Source organism: Trematomus bernacchii, unplaced genomic scaffold, assembly GCF_902827165.1.
Source record: "Trematomus bernacchii unplaced genomic scaffold, fTreBer1.1, whole genome shotgun sequence".
Classification (NCBI taxonomy): Eukaryota; Metazoa; Chordata; class Actinopteri; order Perciformes; family Nototheniidae; genus Trematomus; species Trematomus bernacchii.
This window is the reverse complement of record NW_022987582.1, coordinates 6181499-6199135: the sequence shown is the minus strand read 5'-3', so window position 1 is coordinate 6199135 and position 17637 is coordinate 6181499. Positions and strand designations below refer to the sequence as shown.

General features: G+C 41.8%; 2 protein-coding genes across 3 annotated transcripts; one reads left to right on the top strand and one right to left on the bottom strand.

The window, feature by feature from the left end:
- The first annotated feature begins 554 nt into the window (after window positions 1–554).
- ubxn11 (UBX domain protein 11) lies at window positions 555–4524 on the top strand. Of its 2 annotated transcripts, none has more exons than XM_034127656.1 (14): window positions 555–649; window positions 761–801; window positions 1203–1319; window positions 1434–1534; window positions 1634–1685; window positions 1784–1863; window positions 1950–2055; window positions 2164–2381; window positions 2480–2557; window positions 2736–2859; window positions 2951–3054; window positions 3189–3274; window positions 3652–3801; window positions 3901–4524. In XM_034127656.1, the coding sequence occupies exons 1-14, from the start codon at window positions 579–581 to the stop codon at window positions 4046–4048; spliced, it is 1476 nt and encodes a 491-aa protein (XP_033983547.1). In that variant the 5' UTR covers window positions 555–578; the 3' UTR covers window positions 4049–4524. The 2 variants fall into 2 exon arrangements, with proteins under 2 accessions (XP_033983547.1, XP_033983548.1); XM_034127657.1 differs by having other exon boundaries at window positions 3201–3274; window positions 3901–4522.
- On the bottom strand, window positions 4519–16783 carry cep85 (centrosomal protein 85). The gene is made up of 14 exons (XM_034127655.1): window positions 16576–16783; window positions 15564–15627; window positions 15338–15469; window positions 11568–12358; window positions 10201–10331; window positions 9806–9923; window positions 9503–9688; window positions 8877–9029; window positions 8621–8775; window positions 8405–8522; window positions 7730–7780; window positions 7541–7648; window positions 7169–7412; window positions 4519–6353 (listed from the first exon to the last, which is right to left on the bottom strand). Exons 3-14 carry the CDS (start codon window positions 15453–15455, stop codon window positions 6190–6192), a joined length of 2337 nt encoding a protein of 778 aa, XP_033983546.1. The 5' UTR covers window positions 15456–15469; window positions 15564–15627; window positions 16576–16783; the 3' UTR covers window positions 4519–6189.
- Between the last annotated feature and the right edge of the window lie 854 nt (window positions 16784–17637).

The following is a 17637-nucleotide window of genomic DNA, read 5'->3' as shown; positions in this document are numbered from 1 at the left end:
GCCAGCGGGCTGAACCGGACAGTATGGCGGCACCGCACCGGGCCCACTAGTGGCTACACGTTAGAGGCCCGTGAACGTATCAGGACAGCTATTCACATTGTTTACATATAAGTTGTTACATTTGAGAATAATTAAATGTTGTCCCTTAAAATGTTTTTGTTAAATCACAATGTTTTGCTTGTTTCATGCAAAACAACTAAACAAGACAATCCTTAACCAGTCATACAAATGTAAGTAACTTAAGACACGTTTATGCACTGAAATGTGGTCTTTACATGCAGAAAGTTGTATAATTATTATATATATCGATGTTAGTTTCATGTCATATTCCAACAAAACATCTTAAAACTTTAGTCCCAACAAAGGTGAATAAAAGGTAATTGTGAAATCTAAACAGCGCCTCCCAGTGGATGAAACATGTATTACCTCATTCTACAATATCAGCTGCCCGCTTTGTGTTGCTAATGGTAACGGACTCCAAACAAAGTGAAAACGGACAGGATTGTGAAGAGGCTGCACTCGAGAAAGTGTGAGATATTTAGGGATAAGCGTTTTCCTGCAGTTCCTGACCAGGTAAAATGAGCTCACCTTTGTCGATGCTGAAGAAAACGAGGCGCACTCCACTGCAGAGCCCTCAGAATGAGCAATGGTAGGTTTATTTACTGTGAAACAACAAAGAAGAACTAACGACAGTTCACTTTAAGTGTGCTACTGTGAAGAGGTCTAAGCATGTGTACATTAAACTGTCTTTCACCTGCAGGGGAGGACAAAAAGTGCCTTTCAGGGGGAATCTCATAAAGGGTAGGTTTCAAGTGAAATCTGATCGTTACATAAAGGCATAATAACACTGTACTGACAGGTAACCAAAGCAGAACTGTACACCAGGTTGTAAGGAAGTATTCTGTAATAATAATAGCCCACTGTAAAATGATTTAATTTGAAGAAAAAGTCATACATTGTGCATCAAGTTCTCTCATTTGTAAGCTGCACCCTGAAAACTTTGGTATTTTCTTTTGTTAAAGAAATAATGTTCTCTCATTTATGAATTGATCAGTCAAATAAATGTTTTAGCTCTTATTACTGTTAGACAATGACGTAATTGAGTCAATGTACCTATACAAAACTCTGGTTATCACACTACTCTTACAAGCTGATCATAGACTTCATCATGTTTTTTGGTTTTGGGTCTGTTTTATGTCCAGAATTTCAGACAGCTTTGGCTGATGACGATGAATCCTCGGATGTCAAACCTTCCTTGACCTCTCACACGGGAGCCAATGATGCCTCCAATTCAAAATCAAAAGCCCCATTAAAGAAAGGTAAAAGCTATTACAGAGTTTTGGTTCCTTTTATTCATTGTTCAAATGTACACTTTCAGGTAACTATATGAATTTAAAAAACAAGTTTCAAGAGTGTAAAGGATGCTTTCACAGGTAGTGCACCAAGCGACTTTGAGCTGATGTCTGCCATGATGCAGCGGGTGAGCCTGCTGGAGAAAACAGTGATGAGCCAGGCACGGGAGATCGAGAGAAAGGTGAAAACACACACCTCCTCCAGAGGAATAGCATTACAAAACAGATCTTTCAAACATGTCCAACTGACTAACTCCTTTTCTTCCAATGTCTCCTTTAAGGATGAAAGGATTTCAGCGTTGGAGAAAAATCAGAGGCTTATAAAAGAATCAGGTAATGGGAAAATACCTAAATTCAATATTCCCTGAATTTCTAAATAAAAGTAAAAGTCTGATCTTATTTACATGTTGCTTTTTTATTTATGGCTTTAGAGGGTACTCTTCATCCTTGTGGCAGAGATGATCTTGAGAGAAGATGCCAACAGCTGCAAAATCAAGTGCAAGAAATGGATGTAAGTGTATTTAATAAAAGCCTTCAGTTATATGTTAATATTTTTGATTACAGCATATTACATTATGCTGATTCAAATTCTTACAGAGCTTTCTGAATGACTATGGTTTGATCTGGGTGGGAGATGGTGAGAGCAGTGACTCTGCAGAGAGTGAGCAGCCACATAACTTAGAGCAAGGCCTCTGGCAGCCAGGTATATTTACATTGCCTTCCTTAACATTTACATTCCAAATAGTTGAAATATCACCATACCTTCTACCTGAAATGATTACTAACATGCTGGGTGTTTTTCCTCTGCAAGACACATCTGTGGTCAGGAGCTTCCACATGAATGTTGACCTGGTGCTGCAGAGGATCAACGAGCTGAACATCCTGGCAGGAGAGGGAGAGTGTTTCGTTCAATCCACATCCACGGGGGCACACTTGGCAAAAAAGGACCCTGTTCAGCTGAGTCTCTACAGCAACGGCATTGTCATGTTTGACGGTCCTTTCCGCTCGTATCAGGAGCGCAGCACCCAGGTTAGATTAGACTATAAGTAAAGTCGCTCAGAAGATATTTTGATATTTTAACCTGGATTCTTTGGTGAGTCAAATCCTCTTATCTTTGGACTTTGCAGCGGTGCATGCAAGATCTGATGGACGGGTATTTTCCATCTGAGCTTCAAGAAATATTTCCAGACGGTGTGCCTTTTGAGGTTTGTTTTTATTTGATTGCAAGCAAATGTAAAGGACTGCAGCTAAGAATTATATTCACTAGCAATTATTATCCCAATTATTTTAAAGGTTTGGTTTCGTTCTATGAGATGTCAGAAATAGTGACAAAAGTCTGTTCCTTTTTGTTGCCTATTTGCAACTTTGCTACTTTTTTTGCAGGTTAATGACAGGCGAGATGAGGATTTTATCACCAGGCTACCGTGGAATAATTTTCCAGGCGAAGGACAGGCTGTCCGTGGGGAGAAAAATGAAACATCCAATACTGTCAGCTCTCAGTTACCTGGTCCGTCCTGCACACATCACAACAATGCTACCAAATACAGACCTGAGGTGGCTCTCCTCAGTCTAAATGTGCCGTTTCCTTCTGACCACAGGCAAGAAGTTGAGCGTGGATCAGTTCCTGAGCAGGTTACCAAAGGCAGTAGTGAAGGCTGGCCGTGTGGTTGATATCAGGGACTCCCTGAGGGCCGCCCTGCAGGTGAGCATCAAAGATACCTACAGAAAGTGTTAGCAGCTATAGCTCTTGTGTGGTAAACATATAATCACTATAGTAGTGCACTCTCACCTGCTGTGCTTATGCTGAAAGAACACTCACGTCAATTATCTAACAAGTGCTCTCACCAGGGTTCATCTCCTGCTGGGAGCAGCAGCTCGATGATCCTCATAGACACGCCGGCCCTGCAAGCGATGAAAGAGAGGTATTTAAAATGATGTCCTCCATTATGTAAGCACATTCATTTTTGTAATATGTCTAGAACATTTTTTGGCATTACAATCATGTATACATCTTAAGAAAAGGCAAAGATGTTATGGGGTTAAAGGGATTACTAGATCCAAGAACATACTACATGATGTAAAGGCTGATTGAAATACTGATTTGGCCGCAGCGTCCGATTGTCAAGATTACTGTATGCACTGCATTGGAAAATAGGTCAGGTCAGCGCCCTGGTAGAGGAGCCTCAGGCCAGTCTGGGTCACTAGTGCTATATCAAGTGGGTTTGGAATTGTATGCCTTGGACTGCAGCTGGGTTGACCTGCATCTAATGAATATTAAACGGGTTGTTTTTCCCTCTAGACTGCAGACTTCCAGCTCCGATCGGCCTCGGTCCCCCTGTGATGTCATCACAATGAAAGTGAAGTCAGAAGACGGGAATCATACTTACGTACTGAAAATGAGCTTCTCAGAAACAATCGGTCAGCTGCGACAGTATCTGGACAAACACAGGTGAGTCCTCGACCTCCTGCACTGACGCAGTATCTTCTTGTCTTTACAACATCTCTTAACACATCCATGCATGTGACATTTAGATTATTTGCATTACAGAGGGGGTGGTCTCCCTGGTTATGACATCATCAGTGCGTACCCACAGCACCGCTACGATGAGGACCGCCAGACGCTCAGATCATGTGGCCTCACGACTAATGCTTCTCTGCTGCTGCGAAAAAGAGGCAGAAACAGCCTCATTCACTGAGTGAAGTCAATAAAATAAGATTATAAAAGATGAGGTATCGGCCTTTACCGCAGCAGAAATGTTGGCTTGTCATAGAAAAACACAGCTGTTTAATAACATTAATGTTTGCTTTGTTTTATGTAAGCGTCCCAGTAAGTAGGACAGTGAACCAGCACGCAGCCTGACCCCCGCCTGGGATGTTACGTAACATGAGGACAGGGTGTCTCCAAAGTGGGTGGTCCCGCGTGACTGAATGCATGTAACCGATACCGGAAACAGATTATTTTTCACTGGCAAAGGAAACAGTATGAGTAATAGATCAAGTCATGGTCCTTTCCCGATCTGCTCATAAAATACTTTTCACGGCTGATACAAATCCAGTATATCGGATCAGTGCATCATTAGTTATAGAAAGCTGGAACTCGTGGCTTTCGGCACAGAAGGGATGAAAATGTTTTACACCAAATCAAATAAAGTTAAAACACATGGCAAAATGTTGAAAATCTTTATTTCTAAAATATGCAAATACAAACAAGGACAAAAGTATGAAAATATAAACATCTTTTTCCCTTTTTGCTAAACGTTTGAGATGTTAAGGCATGCGGAGCCGGACTTTCCAAAGATATAACTTGTGCTACTCAAGTTTCTAAAAAAGGTCCCATGAAATGAAAAATGGCTTGTGTGTCCCTGGGTGGGTTGATCTGTATCAGAAAAACTCATTGTTGCATATGTTTATATATATATATATATCCTGTAAAGTGTCAAGCTTTTCTTTTTTAATGGCTTCTCCTGCACTCAGGGCAAATATAAAACTCCATCCAGTACAATGTGATGGGGGATTTGGGGGTGAACCAGCCAACCCCTCCCATCATCCTCACATGGGATTAAAACATTCTTGGACCTGAAGAAGCTAAAGATCCCTTAGTGACCGCTGACAATCATTAGCCATCAGACAACTCGTTCAAAAAAACACCACGGGAGAAAAAGACAATCTGATGGCACTTCATGGGACCTTTACACAAGCTCAAACACATTAGCACATTATTACAGCAACGCATTAGGAGGCTTTTACACTGAGTTGTCAATGCAAACAATACAAAATAAATAATACTGAAGATTAATACTGTTTCTCAGTCACACATTAATGAAACAGTTACCCACTCTGTCAGCCATTATCAACCTGAAATATACAGAAACCTTTTTGGGCAGATAATCACTCAGACTAAAGAGTTATCTTTATCTACCAGGAACAACAAAAAAACATTCTAAAAGGGCCTCCACAAGCTCTGTGAGTTTTCCCAAAGTTATCTGCTACATTCAGAGTCAGGGAATGTATTGAATATCCCACTGGTTGATACGCTGAGAGAAAGGTCATATTGGAAGAGTCAGCTGCAAACAGCCTTTTGTGGTTGGTCTAAAATGAACTAGCATTGCGACAGAAAGGCACATGTTGGTGTTCATTCAGAACGAGGCCTGCAGCAGAGGGAAGCGTTCACAAACATTCACAGACTTGCACAACTGCTCTGACCAGAGTTTCTTTGGTAATAAAACGGTTGTAGGCCTGTTGGTGTGAGAAGCTGTTTTGGTTTTAAACCCTTCAGTATCAAGTCCAATGCCTCAAAGAGTAGAGCAGAGTCTAATGTTACAGCATTGGCCATTTTAAATAACGGCATGTTGGAAACATTCACTTGTAAATCTTGTTAAAAGCACAGTTTAAAATATTTCAGTTGATTGTCAACCACTTCTTTTTAATTCCCCCGGAGAGGGAAATTAAAGTTTTAAATAAATTATATTTGTGGGACTTCTACACAAATAGCTAGTGAAACAAAAAGTATAAGACTGTTTGGTAACTGACAATATTCATGTCATCATTAATACAAATAAAAAACACACGCAAAATGCTTAAGGATCAAGTATTAGAGGCAAGTTATTTTCCGTTAGCCCTTGGACTGAAATAGATTAACTCACCGGAGGGATGGGAGGATTCTGAGACATTCAGTCGAGAGAAGAAGAAGCTAAACCATTTGGGCTTTCCTTTGTCCTCATTTAATAAAATTGGAAAATCCAGTTCTCTTTGTGACATTCAGTAACTAGTCATGAAAGACGAGCCCGTTTCAGAGGCTTCAGAGGGGAAGTGGAGAAGTGTCACCTGGGTGGGAGAGTTACTGGGTGATGCAGTTCTCTCCCATGTCCTGCGCGTAACGGTCCAGTATTACATTGCGTAGTTCCTCCACGTCTCGACGGAGCTGCTGAGCTTCGACCAGCTTCTTCTGCAGCACCTCTGGATTCATCCAGTCCTCGTCCAGCTGGGTCACTGGAGGGGGCACTGGAGAAAAATAATCATCATTTATCTCCTTATCATTGAAAGATATCTGAAATAATATTTATTTAGTTATATTTTGAGAGGATCTGTATCAAACAAAGATAATTAAAAAGGTCTCCTATTATACTCTTTCTCAACAATATAGTATAGGTCTTAGATATATACAAAACATGTCTCTGAAGTGTTTGGTTCTAAATACCAAACGGATCATGCATTGTAGCATCCCATAATCCCCTCTGTTTCAGCCCTGTTTCTAAAGTGCTGATTCTCTGTCTGTTACTTTAGATGAAAATAAGGAGCCACTCCCCACGCCCCTCTGAGAGATATTTGGTTAAAAAGAACTCAATGGTGCTCTAGGAGGAGATTCAGGTGATAAGGTGGGGGGGGTTACCTTGGTTGGTGATTGGCTAATGGTTACACAAGCCAAAAAAACACTATGACATCACAAAGTGGCCAAAATCTGATCAGCTCATTTTCAGACAGGTTTTTATAGAAATGGATCAGGACAAAAAGAGAGAGAATCTTTTTTCCCTGAAACATGTTTTTGTATAAAACACATGAAAAGTGGATTTTGCATAACAGGTGACCTTTAAGGCAGTAGAATATTATTTGTAGGCGGCGACATCACTACGGCACCACATTCCTTTATTACACATACTTTTTCCTGAAACAAATATTGTGCTTCCTGCCACTTGAATATTGCACTAGCTCTTATTGCGATTTCTATCCCAATTCGCGTAACTATGTGCCATATTTAAAATCTCACGACACTGATTTCCTGAAATAAGTGAAAGAGTAAAGATCTCCGCAGTGCTTACATGTGAGGCCCAGCAGCAGGGAGATGTTGGGGTCCTGTCCCTGGGCTCTCTGGGTCAGGATGCTGCACAGGGAGCGCAGGTCACTGAGGCACGAGTTCATCTCTGCATGCAGCCTGTGAGTGAGGCGGGCCCCGGCGGGCTGCAGGGGGGGGGACGCCTGGCTGCTGCTCCTCTGCTCTGGATCCCCCATCTGCTCCTGCAGGGTCAGGTTCTGCTCCATCAGCTCCTGGTTCTGGGCCGATAGCTGGAACACAGCAACAAAAAGAGTCAGGCAATTGTGCACACGGTCATTTAGGACTCACAGATTCTCTGCATGCCATACTTAGACACAGGGTCATTTCTTTATTTTGTATTATTCCATTATGGTCTCACCTCCTTCATGGCTGTGTGGAGCTCCAACACGTTCTGCTCCTTGGACAACGCGTCTTCTCGGAGAGCCTGAGAGCTGCTGTCTTCCTGAGAGATCTGCTCCTCCAACGCCTGCAGACACAAACCGTTAGTAACTCACAAACGCTAAGAGACCACAATAATCATTGAGACTCATTTTGAAGGGAAACAGACCAGGATCTGGGAGCCGAGCTGCTCCATCATGTGGTGCTGCGTCTCAATGACCTGCAGAGAGAGTATCAAGTTACTTCACCCGCTCCCTGTGCTGTGGGACCTTAGCTTCGAGGAAATAGCGTGTGTGTGTTTACGACTGGAAGCATTCCCCTTTTCTAGCACATGGCAAACATGGTTAACATCGAGTAATAACTAGAAACCAGGCTAACAAATATAATTCTAAATATGAACAGTTTGCTTTAAACACAATATACAATCATGCTTTTAGAGGAATTAAGACTTCAAACATTCTCTCTTGGAGCTCATGTAGCTAAATCAACATTTTGAAGCTGGGATCAAGCACATAAACAGTAAAACTACAATGATATGGCTTAGAGTGAACACTTCACACAGGCCTATTTTGGATACAAGACAAAGAGATTGGGGGGGGGGGGGGGGGGATTACCTAGAAAGGGACTCTTTTGTTTCCAGCTCAACATATTAGGTTCAACCACTATATTGATAATGTTTTTGCTTCAGCTACAATTTATCAAGTTCCCTTGTACACCCTCTGTACTTTATGTATAAAAGATATTTAAAAAAAAAAAAAAGGTGTTCCAGAAATATTTCAAGTATAATGGTGTACCCAGATGAACTTTTATAGAGAAAACACACAAAACAGACACAACAATTGACCTTTTTGAGTCTCTGCTGCTCCTCTCTCAAAACATTGTTCTCTCCTCTGAGCTTCTCCATATCCACTGAAGGCAGTCTGGCTCCATCCTCCAGGCCCTGCTGCACCCGCTGCTGCATACTGATACAACAAAAACACAGAATGCACATTATTCAGAGTCCTAACGGTTTTTAGGCTCACTAAAAAGTGATTTGTTATAAGACTGTGTGTGTTCATACTCAGTAATGGTGGTCAGCAGGTCTCTCTCCCTGCGTTTCTGTTCGTCCAGATGTGCGTCTTTTTCTCGTAGCTGTGAGCGCGTTGTGTCTAGACAGAGCTCCAAATCTCGAACCGTCTCTTGTAGCTGAGCCGCATGCTGTTCAGCCTCGACGAGCTGATACAAAAAACAACACACACACACACGTTAGGATTGAATGATTGATGGGTACATTTGATCCAGTAAGAATGGTGAAACTGGAGCAGAAGCGCCCTCACCTGCTTGTTCTGGCTCTGGTAGTCCTCTAAGGTGGGCAGGTCGGCCAGATAGCGCTCCAGAGTCTCGATGCGCTGCTGGTTCTCCCTCTTCAGCTCCGACTCCTTCTGACACTTCTTCTTCAGGTTGTTGATGTGTTTGTCTCGACTGCGGATCTGCACAAGTAGGCATTTGTGGTAAGTGGGAAAATACGCTGCCAAAATAACAAGAAAAACCCCCATTCATAACTTGTGACAGACAGTCAGACGTTGGCCTCGGGGAAGTCACTTTCATATTCTCCACGAAAGAAAACTTGTTAGACAGTTATAAGCAGCATCTTTTCATCTATTTTTGTACCGAGCGTACCAGCTATTCTATCTATAGCATCTCAGCTGTGGGAAATTAAGAGTTTCCTGTCAAATGTTATAATAATATCCGCTGCCAGGCAGGAAATTGGACAGGATTATAAAAGCTTCTCCTCATTAACAACATACATATTTTAAAATCAGTTTTTAACCATTCAAATCCACTCAAAAGAGTTTGTAAACGAGGACATCCTTTTAAACTTCTCAGGGCCATTTCATTTTGCAACTTTGTGTTTGGTTTCATTTCAACACTCTTGGTTCGGAAGTGTGAGGTAAGCACTCACCCTCTCTTCCTGTTTCTTCATCTCCTCTGCGTGTCTCTCACAGGTCTCCTTCAGGCTGTCGGTTAGTCGCCGTGTCTCCGCCTCCACTGCCCCGAGTCTGCGCTCTGCCTCCGCTTTCTCCATCACAACGCAGTCGGAGCGCTCAGTGAACTGCGCCCTGAGGAACGCATTCTCCCTCTGAGCCTCCTGTAAACATGTGATACTTCAGTTTAAAACACAGTTCTTAAGGGTAAATCGCTTGTAAGGATAATGACGGTGTGACACAGGGTTTGGATGTGGGAGCTTCTGCATGTTTTCACTGACCTGCAGCCTCAGCATGCACATATCCCCATAGGAAGACCCTCGACCCAGGAGGGCTCCGTGGACTTGCAGCTCGCTTTCCCTCAGACGCTGCTCCAACTGCGTCATGTGCTGCTTTTGTCTGCATCAGGGCAAAAGATTGTCATGGCAAGCAAAGAATACATTTAGCAACATTGTGGAAAACTGTAAAAAGCTATGTATAGAGCTGGGGTGAGAGGACAGACATAAATATGTTTACCAATTTTTCTCACACTATATTACATACTGACTTAGTCCAAAAAAGCAGTATTAACTGATCACAAATCATTTAAGAATTTCATCATTATCAAAAAGTGATACAACAACCCCCTAGCCCACTACAGACACCCACACCTAGGCAGTCAAATCAAAACACTTGCCTCTCAATAATCAGCTCCTTCTCCTTCAGCAGAGACTCACTGGCTTTCACCAGAGCGTCCCACTTGCCGGCCTCTGAGTGAACGGGCGTGGAGTACAGAGACGGGTACTGACCCACCCCAGTACTCATTAGCTGTAACAAAAAGACACACAGCATGTTAGAGCTGCAGCATGTGGAGAAAATATGTGAAGACTTACAAATGCGCAATTTGAACCATGACATTCTTTTTTACTTTGTATTGCTTGCACTTGTATCCGAGCACCGTGTAGATAGCATGTAGTGTACACAATACAGGTGTAGACACACGACTCTTGCACAAAACATAATGAAAACAGCTCAGGAATTATAGCTAGCATTGCTAAGCCTGACAACATCATTTTTTACCACAGAAGTCATTTAGGAAATCAGTGACAGACTCTGGCAATGACAACATGGTTGATATTAAGCAGCTATCACAAAAAAGAAAATCACACATCAGCCGTACAGATTGTTGAATTAAATTCCAACTAAGAAACTATTTAATGTCTCTCTTCCGGACAACTAAATATTGCTGAAGATTACAATAAATGAATGCCTTTCAAAACTTTAACAGCCAAGCATTTACTTTCTGAGGCAATGGATTATCATCATGACTTAAACTTGCAAGAAGTTCAACAATGTTTTCATAAAGTCAACGCCCTTATGAGTCCAATAGGAATTTGGCTTTGAATATTCTGCCATATCCCAGTATTTCAAGTAACTTTTAAAATGGTGTTAAAGTGTTTAGGTGTCGGTGATTTGTCAGCACACATTATGAGGAAGTCACTCCAGAGTGGCACTCAGTCAGCATCTGCCATGGTGCGGAAATGATCTTTAAAAAACAGCTGAGATGCTAAAGAGTTGTTTTTTAAAGCCTGCAGAAGGGAAGCTGTGACACAAGCTTTCTAGAGTTGATCAAGCCTGTGATTTTCTGAGTTGTGATAGTACATGTTTCAAATAATCCTACAACAAACCCTAGAAAATCATTTTGAAGTTCTTGTGATTTTGATGGGGCTCTTGTGATTTAGATTTAGCTTATTGATTTGACAAATTCTATTATAAACTAGGACAAGTTGTCTGTATGGCTTCAGGCCTTGTTTTAGTTTTTCCAATGATGACCTATAAATGTGTCGGGAACTACAGTCCTGGCCAGATTTCAATGTCCACAAACGACTGACTGTCCCACATGTTTACATTATCAAGGTGTTTCCTTAGAGAGTTTGTTTTGCTACCCAGCCGAGGGACATCTAACCTCTATAGACTATAATCCAAACAGAGCAGTGACAGTTTTAGAAAATAGACCAAAAACCTTTAGTTCAGTACAGTGTTCCATCTAGGATAAATGCTTACCTGCATTTGTTCCACCTGCAGGCGTAAACTCTCCAGCTGCTGCTTCTGTTGCTGTTGTTGCTGCCAGCTGGACAGTTCCCCACATCTGTCCTGCCGCAGTGTCTCGTAACCCTTGGCGCCGGCGTGCTCCCTCAGCAGAGCCTGTGTCTGCAGGCTCAGAGGGGGGGCATAAACTCCAGAGGGTCCGGCCGCACCGGGCAGACTTGCCCTCTGATTGGAGGCTTCTGCTGTGCTGGGACCCCCAGACCGAGCTTCAGGCAGAACCTTATAGCTGTGCTCCATGCTGCCTCTGTAGGCCTCAGACACACAGTCTGGGGTGTCTCTAATCCCGGCCCCCTGTAATCGGAGTCTGACATCAGGGCACAACCCCCCCAACAGGGCAGACTGATTTAGCGTAGCCTCCACGGCAGGAGTGTCAAACCTCTGGCCCTCATCCATACGCGTGTGATCCGAGGGGAAAAGCGAGTGGTCCAGCCCATTGACGAGGCTGCGGTAGCGGCTCAGGCAGTCTGGCCCCACGTGATCGCCCCCCAACCCGGTCTGAGCGTCCAGGTTGGGCGAAGATGCAGATTTGGAGAGAGAGGAGGAAGACTTTGATGTGGAGCCACTCGTGGTTCTGGAGCCAGAGGAAGACCTGTGGCCCTCAACGGAGGACAGGGACCCCTCCTGGACAAACGGCTTGGGCTTAGAGGCCGGGGCTCCGGCCGTGGAGGGCATGACATGTGCAGTGGGAATGGGGATCTGACTGCGGATGGGCTGGAAAGAGGGGCTGCTGCTGGAACTGCAGAAATCTTTAAAAGAAGAAAGAGTCATTGTTAGTGACATGAAGTGTTCACCATTCAATAGACTGACAGACTATTCGAATATCTAGAGCAGTTCTGCAGGCCTTTTCCTCTATTTCCAGTCAGAGATGTAAAGTAGATGCAGCAGGGTTTATGGGTGGCCTACTTTGATGATGAGGTGTCACCACTGAAAGAATTAACTGGCTTTGACTGACCCAGGGAATAAGCTCATAATAGACTTAAACCATGGCCAGAATGAAAGCTCCGTATTACTTTTTCTAAAACACATGTTGTGTACAGCATTGATAAAGCTTGTGTTGTAGAAGTTGCCATGCCATCAAGTATACAAGTAAACAATCCTAATCCACAGCTACAAAAGGTATGCTGACTAAAGAGTCTACCTTCTGAAGTAGCATACACTCTTGTAATTATTCCCTTACAACATACAGAGCAGCACCATCACACGTCAGAGTACACACACAATCCACTCAGTTAAAACTGTTAACTCCATTTGGAAACCTCAGAGATCAAACTTGTGCTTAAAAAAAGGACTTCAGTAACACAGCTCAGATCATTACAACCAACCTACAGACATCCTCACAGGCCCCAACACAACTCAAAGTTACATAACTCAAGATTTCAACCGCATTACCAACCTGAGAGAGCTGTTGAAGTACAGAGACCTGGCAGTCACTCGAAGGCAACAAGCGTGTTATTAGCTGTGGCATGTTTTCTACAGCTGAACTGAGGTGAGCTCAGCAGCAGATCGCTTTAAATCAAAACAAAATGTCGTCCTCTGCATTTCTGTACAGTAGCAGATCAATCTATGAAGCCAATACTGACAGCGGAGCAGCAGACAGGCACAGTGCCCAAAAGAGTATTGTCCTCCAACAGCTAAACCAGCCTGTACCAGAGCTCTGAGCAAACACACACAAACAGACACACGCAGAAAGGTTAGGGGTATTTATAGCCCACCTCTCATGTTACAGGGTGATCTGTGGGTGCCGCTTATTTATGCACCTTGCCCCCTCCCACTGCGCACACGTACATCCAAAGTCAAAGACTGAACTGGATATTTCGTTCCTGCACAGTTTAAACCACAACTTTAGTTAACTTAGACATGTTTTCCCCATTACATATGAAAATAATAATTAGCAAAAAAGTAAAAATATCATGATTACAAGTTACAACATAAAGCTTTAAGGAAGGTAAAACTTAACATAAGAAAAAGCCTCCAGGCTCCACTGTTTCATGACTGGCTAGAACAAGTCTAAACTACTCAGAAGAACATTTTACGGAACAGAAATTCCTGCTATTGGAAAGTCAATAACATAATTAAACACATTTACCTGCTGCAGTTTAAGACACCCAGCAACAAAAATTAAAAACAAATTACTTAAATATTTGTTTAATACATTTTTTTTTTTAATGTATTCTTAGCTGTTCAGTTCACACCCTAAGCATGCTATCCAGTTTTATCTATAACAGTTCATTATGTGGCTACATTTGGGACTAATTGTCAGGTTGCTAGGCATGGCTGCCGGTTTAAGTGCCAGGATAAAGCTGTCAAGCATTAGTAGAAGGCCCAACAGTTGTAACTAAGCAAGCTGAGTCTATAGTTACAGTCTTCTAAAAAATAAAAATAAAGTGTATTTGAAGACAACAGCTATAAAGGAAATGTATCCAAGAACACACATATATACATGGTTGGAAAAAAAACATGTAAAAAAGAACGTAGAAGCCAATCAAAACCAAATAGGTTAGTTGCTGGGATGAAAATGTGCAATTATGAAATAAACAAATAAATTGCTTGCACACAAGATAGTTCTATTGTTAACATTTTTATATGCACCTTGTTCAAAAAAACATGCAACCCTAAGAATTGATTAATAATAATCTACAAAGATAGATGGGCCACAATTTGCCTGAAGGCAGCTTCAATCCTATTGTTCAGATATTTGGAAGATGTTGAAGATATGCGCCAACTAACATTATTAGGCATTATCTGCACCTTCCCTTTCAGGTTTAGTGATTGTTTAAATCTGGGGACGAGAGATGTGCAGATATCTTTTAATTCAACACAGTGAGCAAGGAAGAACTGTAATACAAATAAATGTTTCTGCATTTGCTGTTTTAAACTTATCCTTAGGAGTACGTCAGGGATGTCAACATAAATAGGTGTAACTTGACGTAAGGAAACTGTTGACCTGTATGTTATGAATAGCTTCCAACTGGCAGCACGTACATAAATACCAGCTCCGTGGAGTCAAACACTACGCTGTTGATGCACTTCTCATGTTTTTTCAGGCTGTTATTTTGTAGGGCTTCAGCTGCACAAGGGACCATCCACCCCAGCTGACCAGCCATTACCTGGAAGCTCTCTGATACCATGTGTCTGTGGTTTTTTCCACTCTGTGTAGCGTATTAATATAGCACACGCCCTATCTCTAGTGAGATGTCACATTTTCTCCATTGGGATATTCCCTCTGTAATCATCCTAATGTAAAAAATGTGTTGACTAGTATGACATTTCACTCGACAGACAAGGTCCAGTTTCCATTGAGCTGTTCTGTCCTGGCCTTGCAACACCCCCACCCTCCCAATTAACAGAGCGTTGCAGCGGAGCCTTGGGGCATTTTTGGCTGGGACTTTAATCTATCACTGCAAATCTCCTGAGCACCAACTGTGGATCATGAACATCTTTTTCACTCTTTAAACAGCATTAGAAACACCAACACAAATGTAAATACAAAGTATTTTCAGCAAGGACCATGCGTGGTTTGTGACATTCTACATAATCTGATTTTTCTAAACTTTTCATGTAATGATAAACAATAATTTGAACACATATGATGTAATTTGCATGTTTGCAGCTGACAAGAAACACCCATTTCTGTCTGTAAAAACTCCATCAACAACAGGCAGAATTGAAAACAATGTTACACAATGCACACTGCAGGAAGGGGAAGAACAAGCAAAGGTGATCACCTTCTGTACTGTCAGACGCCGAGGTGCCAAGACCCGTGTCCCCACTGTCCGCTGTCCCAGGCCGGCGGCCAAATCGACTTTGGAACTTCTCTGACACAGCTGGTGTCTGCCACTCCATGTCAGCAAACTGAGCTAATGTGAAACAGGACAATGGCAATAGAGAAGTACATCAACAAATGCTGAACTGAAACACAGTACGCATTTTGACTGCAAAGTGTCAACTTACCAGCTGGTTGGTTTGGAATCAATATATCTGTGTGAGGTTGTCATTCCATACGAGAAAATGTCACCTGGTTGAGATCAAGAGAAAAAAAAAATATATATATATATTTATTATAAGATATTTTAAGAGTGGTAGCCAACCTAATTTAAATCACTGGCCAAATTCTTGAAATATCTTAATGTAGGTTAGATAAGTTTACTTCTCAGTCATAAGCAAAATATCTAACAAGCTATTGTTAAGATTTAATTAACTGGAAAAGCAAAGACTGGGTTGGTAGCTATGGCGTTGTGATGAACCAGAGACTGTGATACCATCTGGACAAAGGCTCCTTTCGTGCTCACTGTATATTGTGAAGTGATGGTCCAAAGTCTAGGACACAGCAGCTGTTAGCTGTTGACTGATTTGATCACCTATCAAACTCATGTGCCCCTCAACAACCTCAAAAGACTCCTCTGGGTAGCAACAGAAATAACAACATGAGCACATGTCTTATCCTTACATAATGTGTTACACAAACATCTATATCCATAATAGGAGGCTACAGGAAGTTGTACCTTCGGTGGCAAGCCGATATAATGCTTACTGATGGGTACAGAGAAGCCTGGTTGTTACACACTAATCCTCTTAACCAGCTAATTCATAAAGGAAATAACTGCTAACACAAGGCAGGCTATCTTCTTAACGAGACTAATTGCTTAAAAGCATTTATTTAAATGTTATGATAAACAACAACCTAAACGCGATAATCACAGCTAACGAAGATGATGCTTAAAATCGACAACTTTTTAAAGATTTCTTCGAAATAACGTTCATTTGTTTAGTAAGATGCTGTGGACCGATGCTCGTTAGCTGATCCAGGACAAATCCGTTTCCGTCTTACAAGCTAACGTTAGCTATCAGCTAACAAACCGTTGCGGTTTGCTACTTGAGTTAACATTAAGGTATGAATATGTGTTAGCTTCCGTGCTTACATTACTGTGGCTAAGCTCTATAAACTGACAAACTGTTACTTTACCTTTTGTTTCACATGAACACAGAATAATGCAGTTAGAAATCTCAGTTTGAGGCTGGCAACCGAATCTGTACCATCCGCTGCTGCTGCCGCTGTTGTTCCGGTTGCCAACTGAACTGATCCGCTCTTCTGATGGAAGACATCAGACACATAAAGCGCGCGTGTTTAATGTCACAGCGCCGCCCGTTGAACGGTTACGCTAAGAAACCGTTTGCAGATTGCTTGCCTGCAAGGGATATGCTTCCGGAGTGGTTACGTTTTTGCAGACTGCAACTTAAAACCCAGGGTAGCACAGTACGTGAGACTTTTCTTAAAATATAGCTGCTGTTTCAACAAAGGGCTTGACTAGGGTCATTCTGCCATATGACCAAAAACACTGCAGTGATTTAAAACGAACAATTTAAACCTAACAAAGAAGGCTCAGTTTGCTACAATAATCTCGGAAATAAGGCTTTGGCTCCAAAATGTTAACCTTTTAAGGTTTAACGTTTAATCAGACTTAAAACTAATAATGTGTATTATTGGAAAATTACACAAAAAACTAAAATAGGCAGTCACATCAACAAATACACATGTCCTCTTTAAATTAGATAACATGGATTTCCACAACAGTACAGTTACTGTTGTGGAAATTGTGTTTGAGCCATAGTTCTGCTCACAACTGCAATAAACTTAAAACCATATAGCCATATATGGCTACTGATATTGAGATCATGTAGAAGGAATCAACGCCGAACATAATTGATGAAAACATTTGAAACATCTACCAAATTGACATGCTGCCATTCAGGATCTTTATTTTTTCAGAGGATGAAATACAAATACTGAACACATCTTTTTTTTCTGTCTTATTTTGGGAGAATAACAATGAATGCACTACAAATACTTAGGAATATTTCCATATGCTTGCCAAAAGGCACTGCCTGATCTGATGTAAGGCATTTTGGAAGGCCTTGTGATTTGTGTTTGAACAACTTTCATCAATCATAACCAATAAAAGCTTCTGTATTGATAGATCTCTCAGCACTACACTTTCAGTTATGCAGGAGTTTAGGTTGTGAGCTT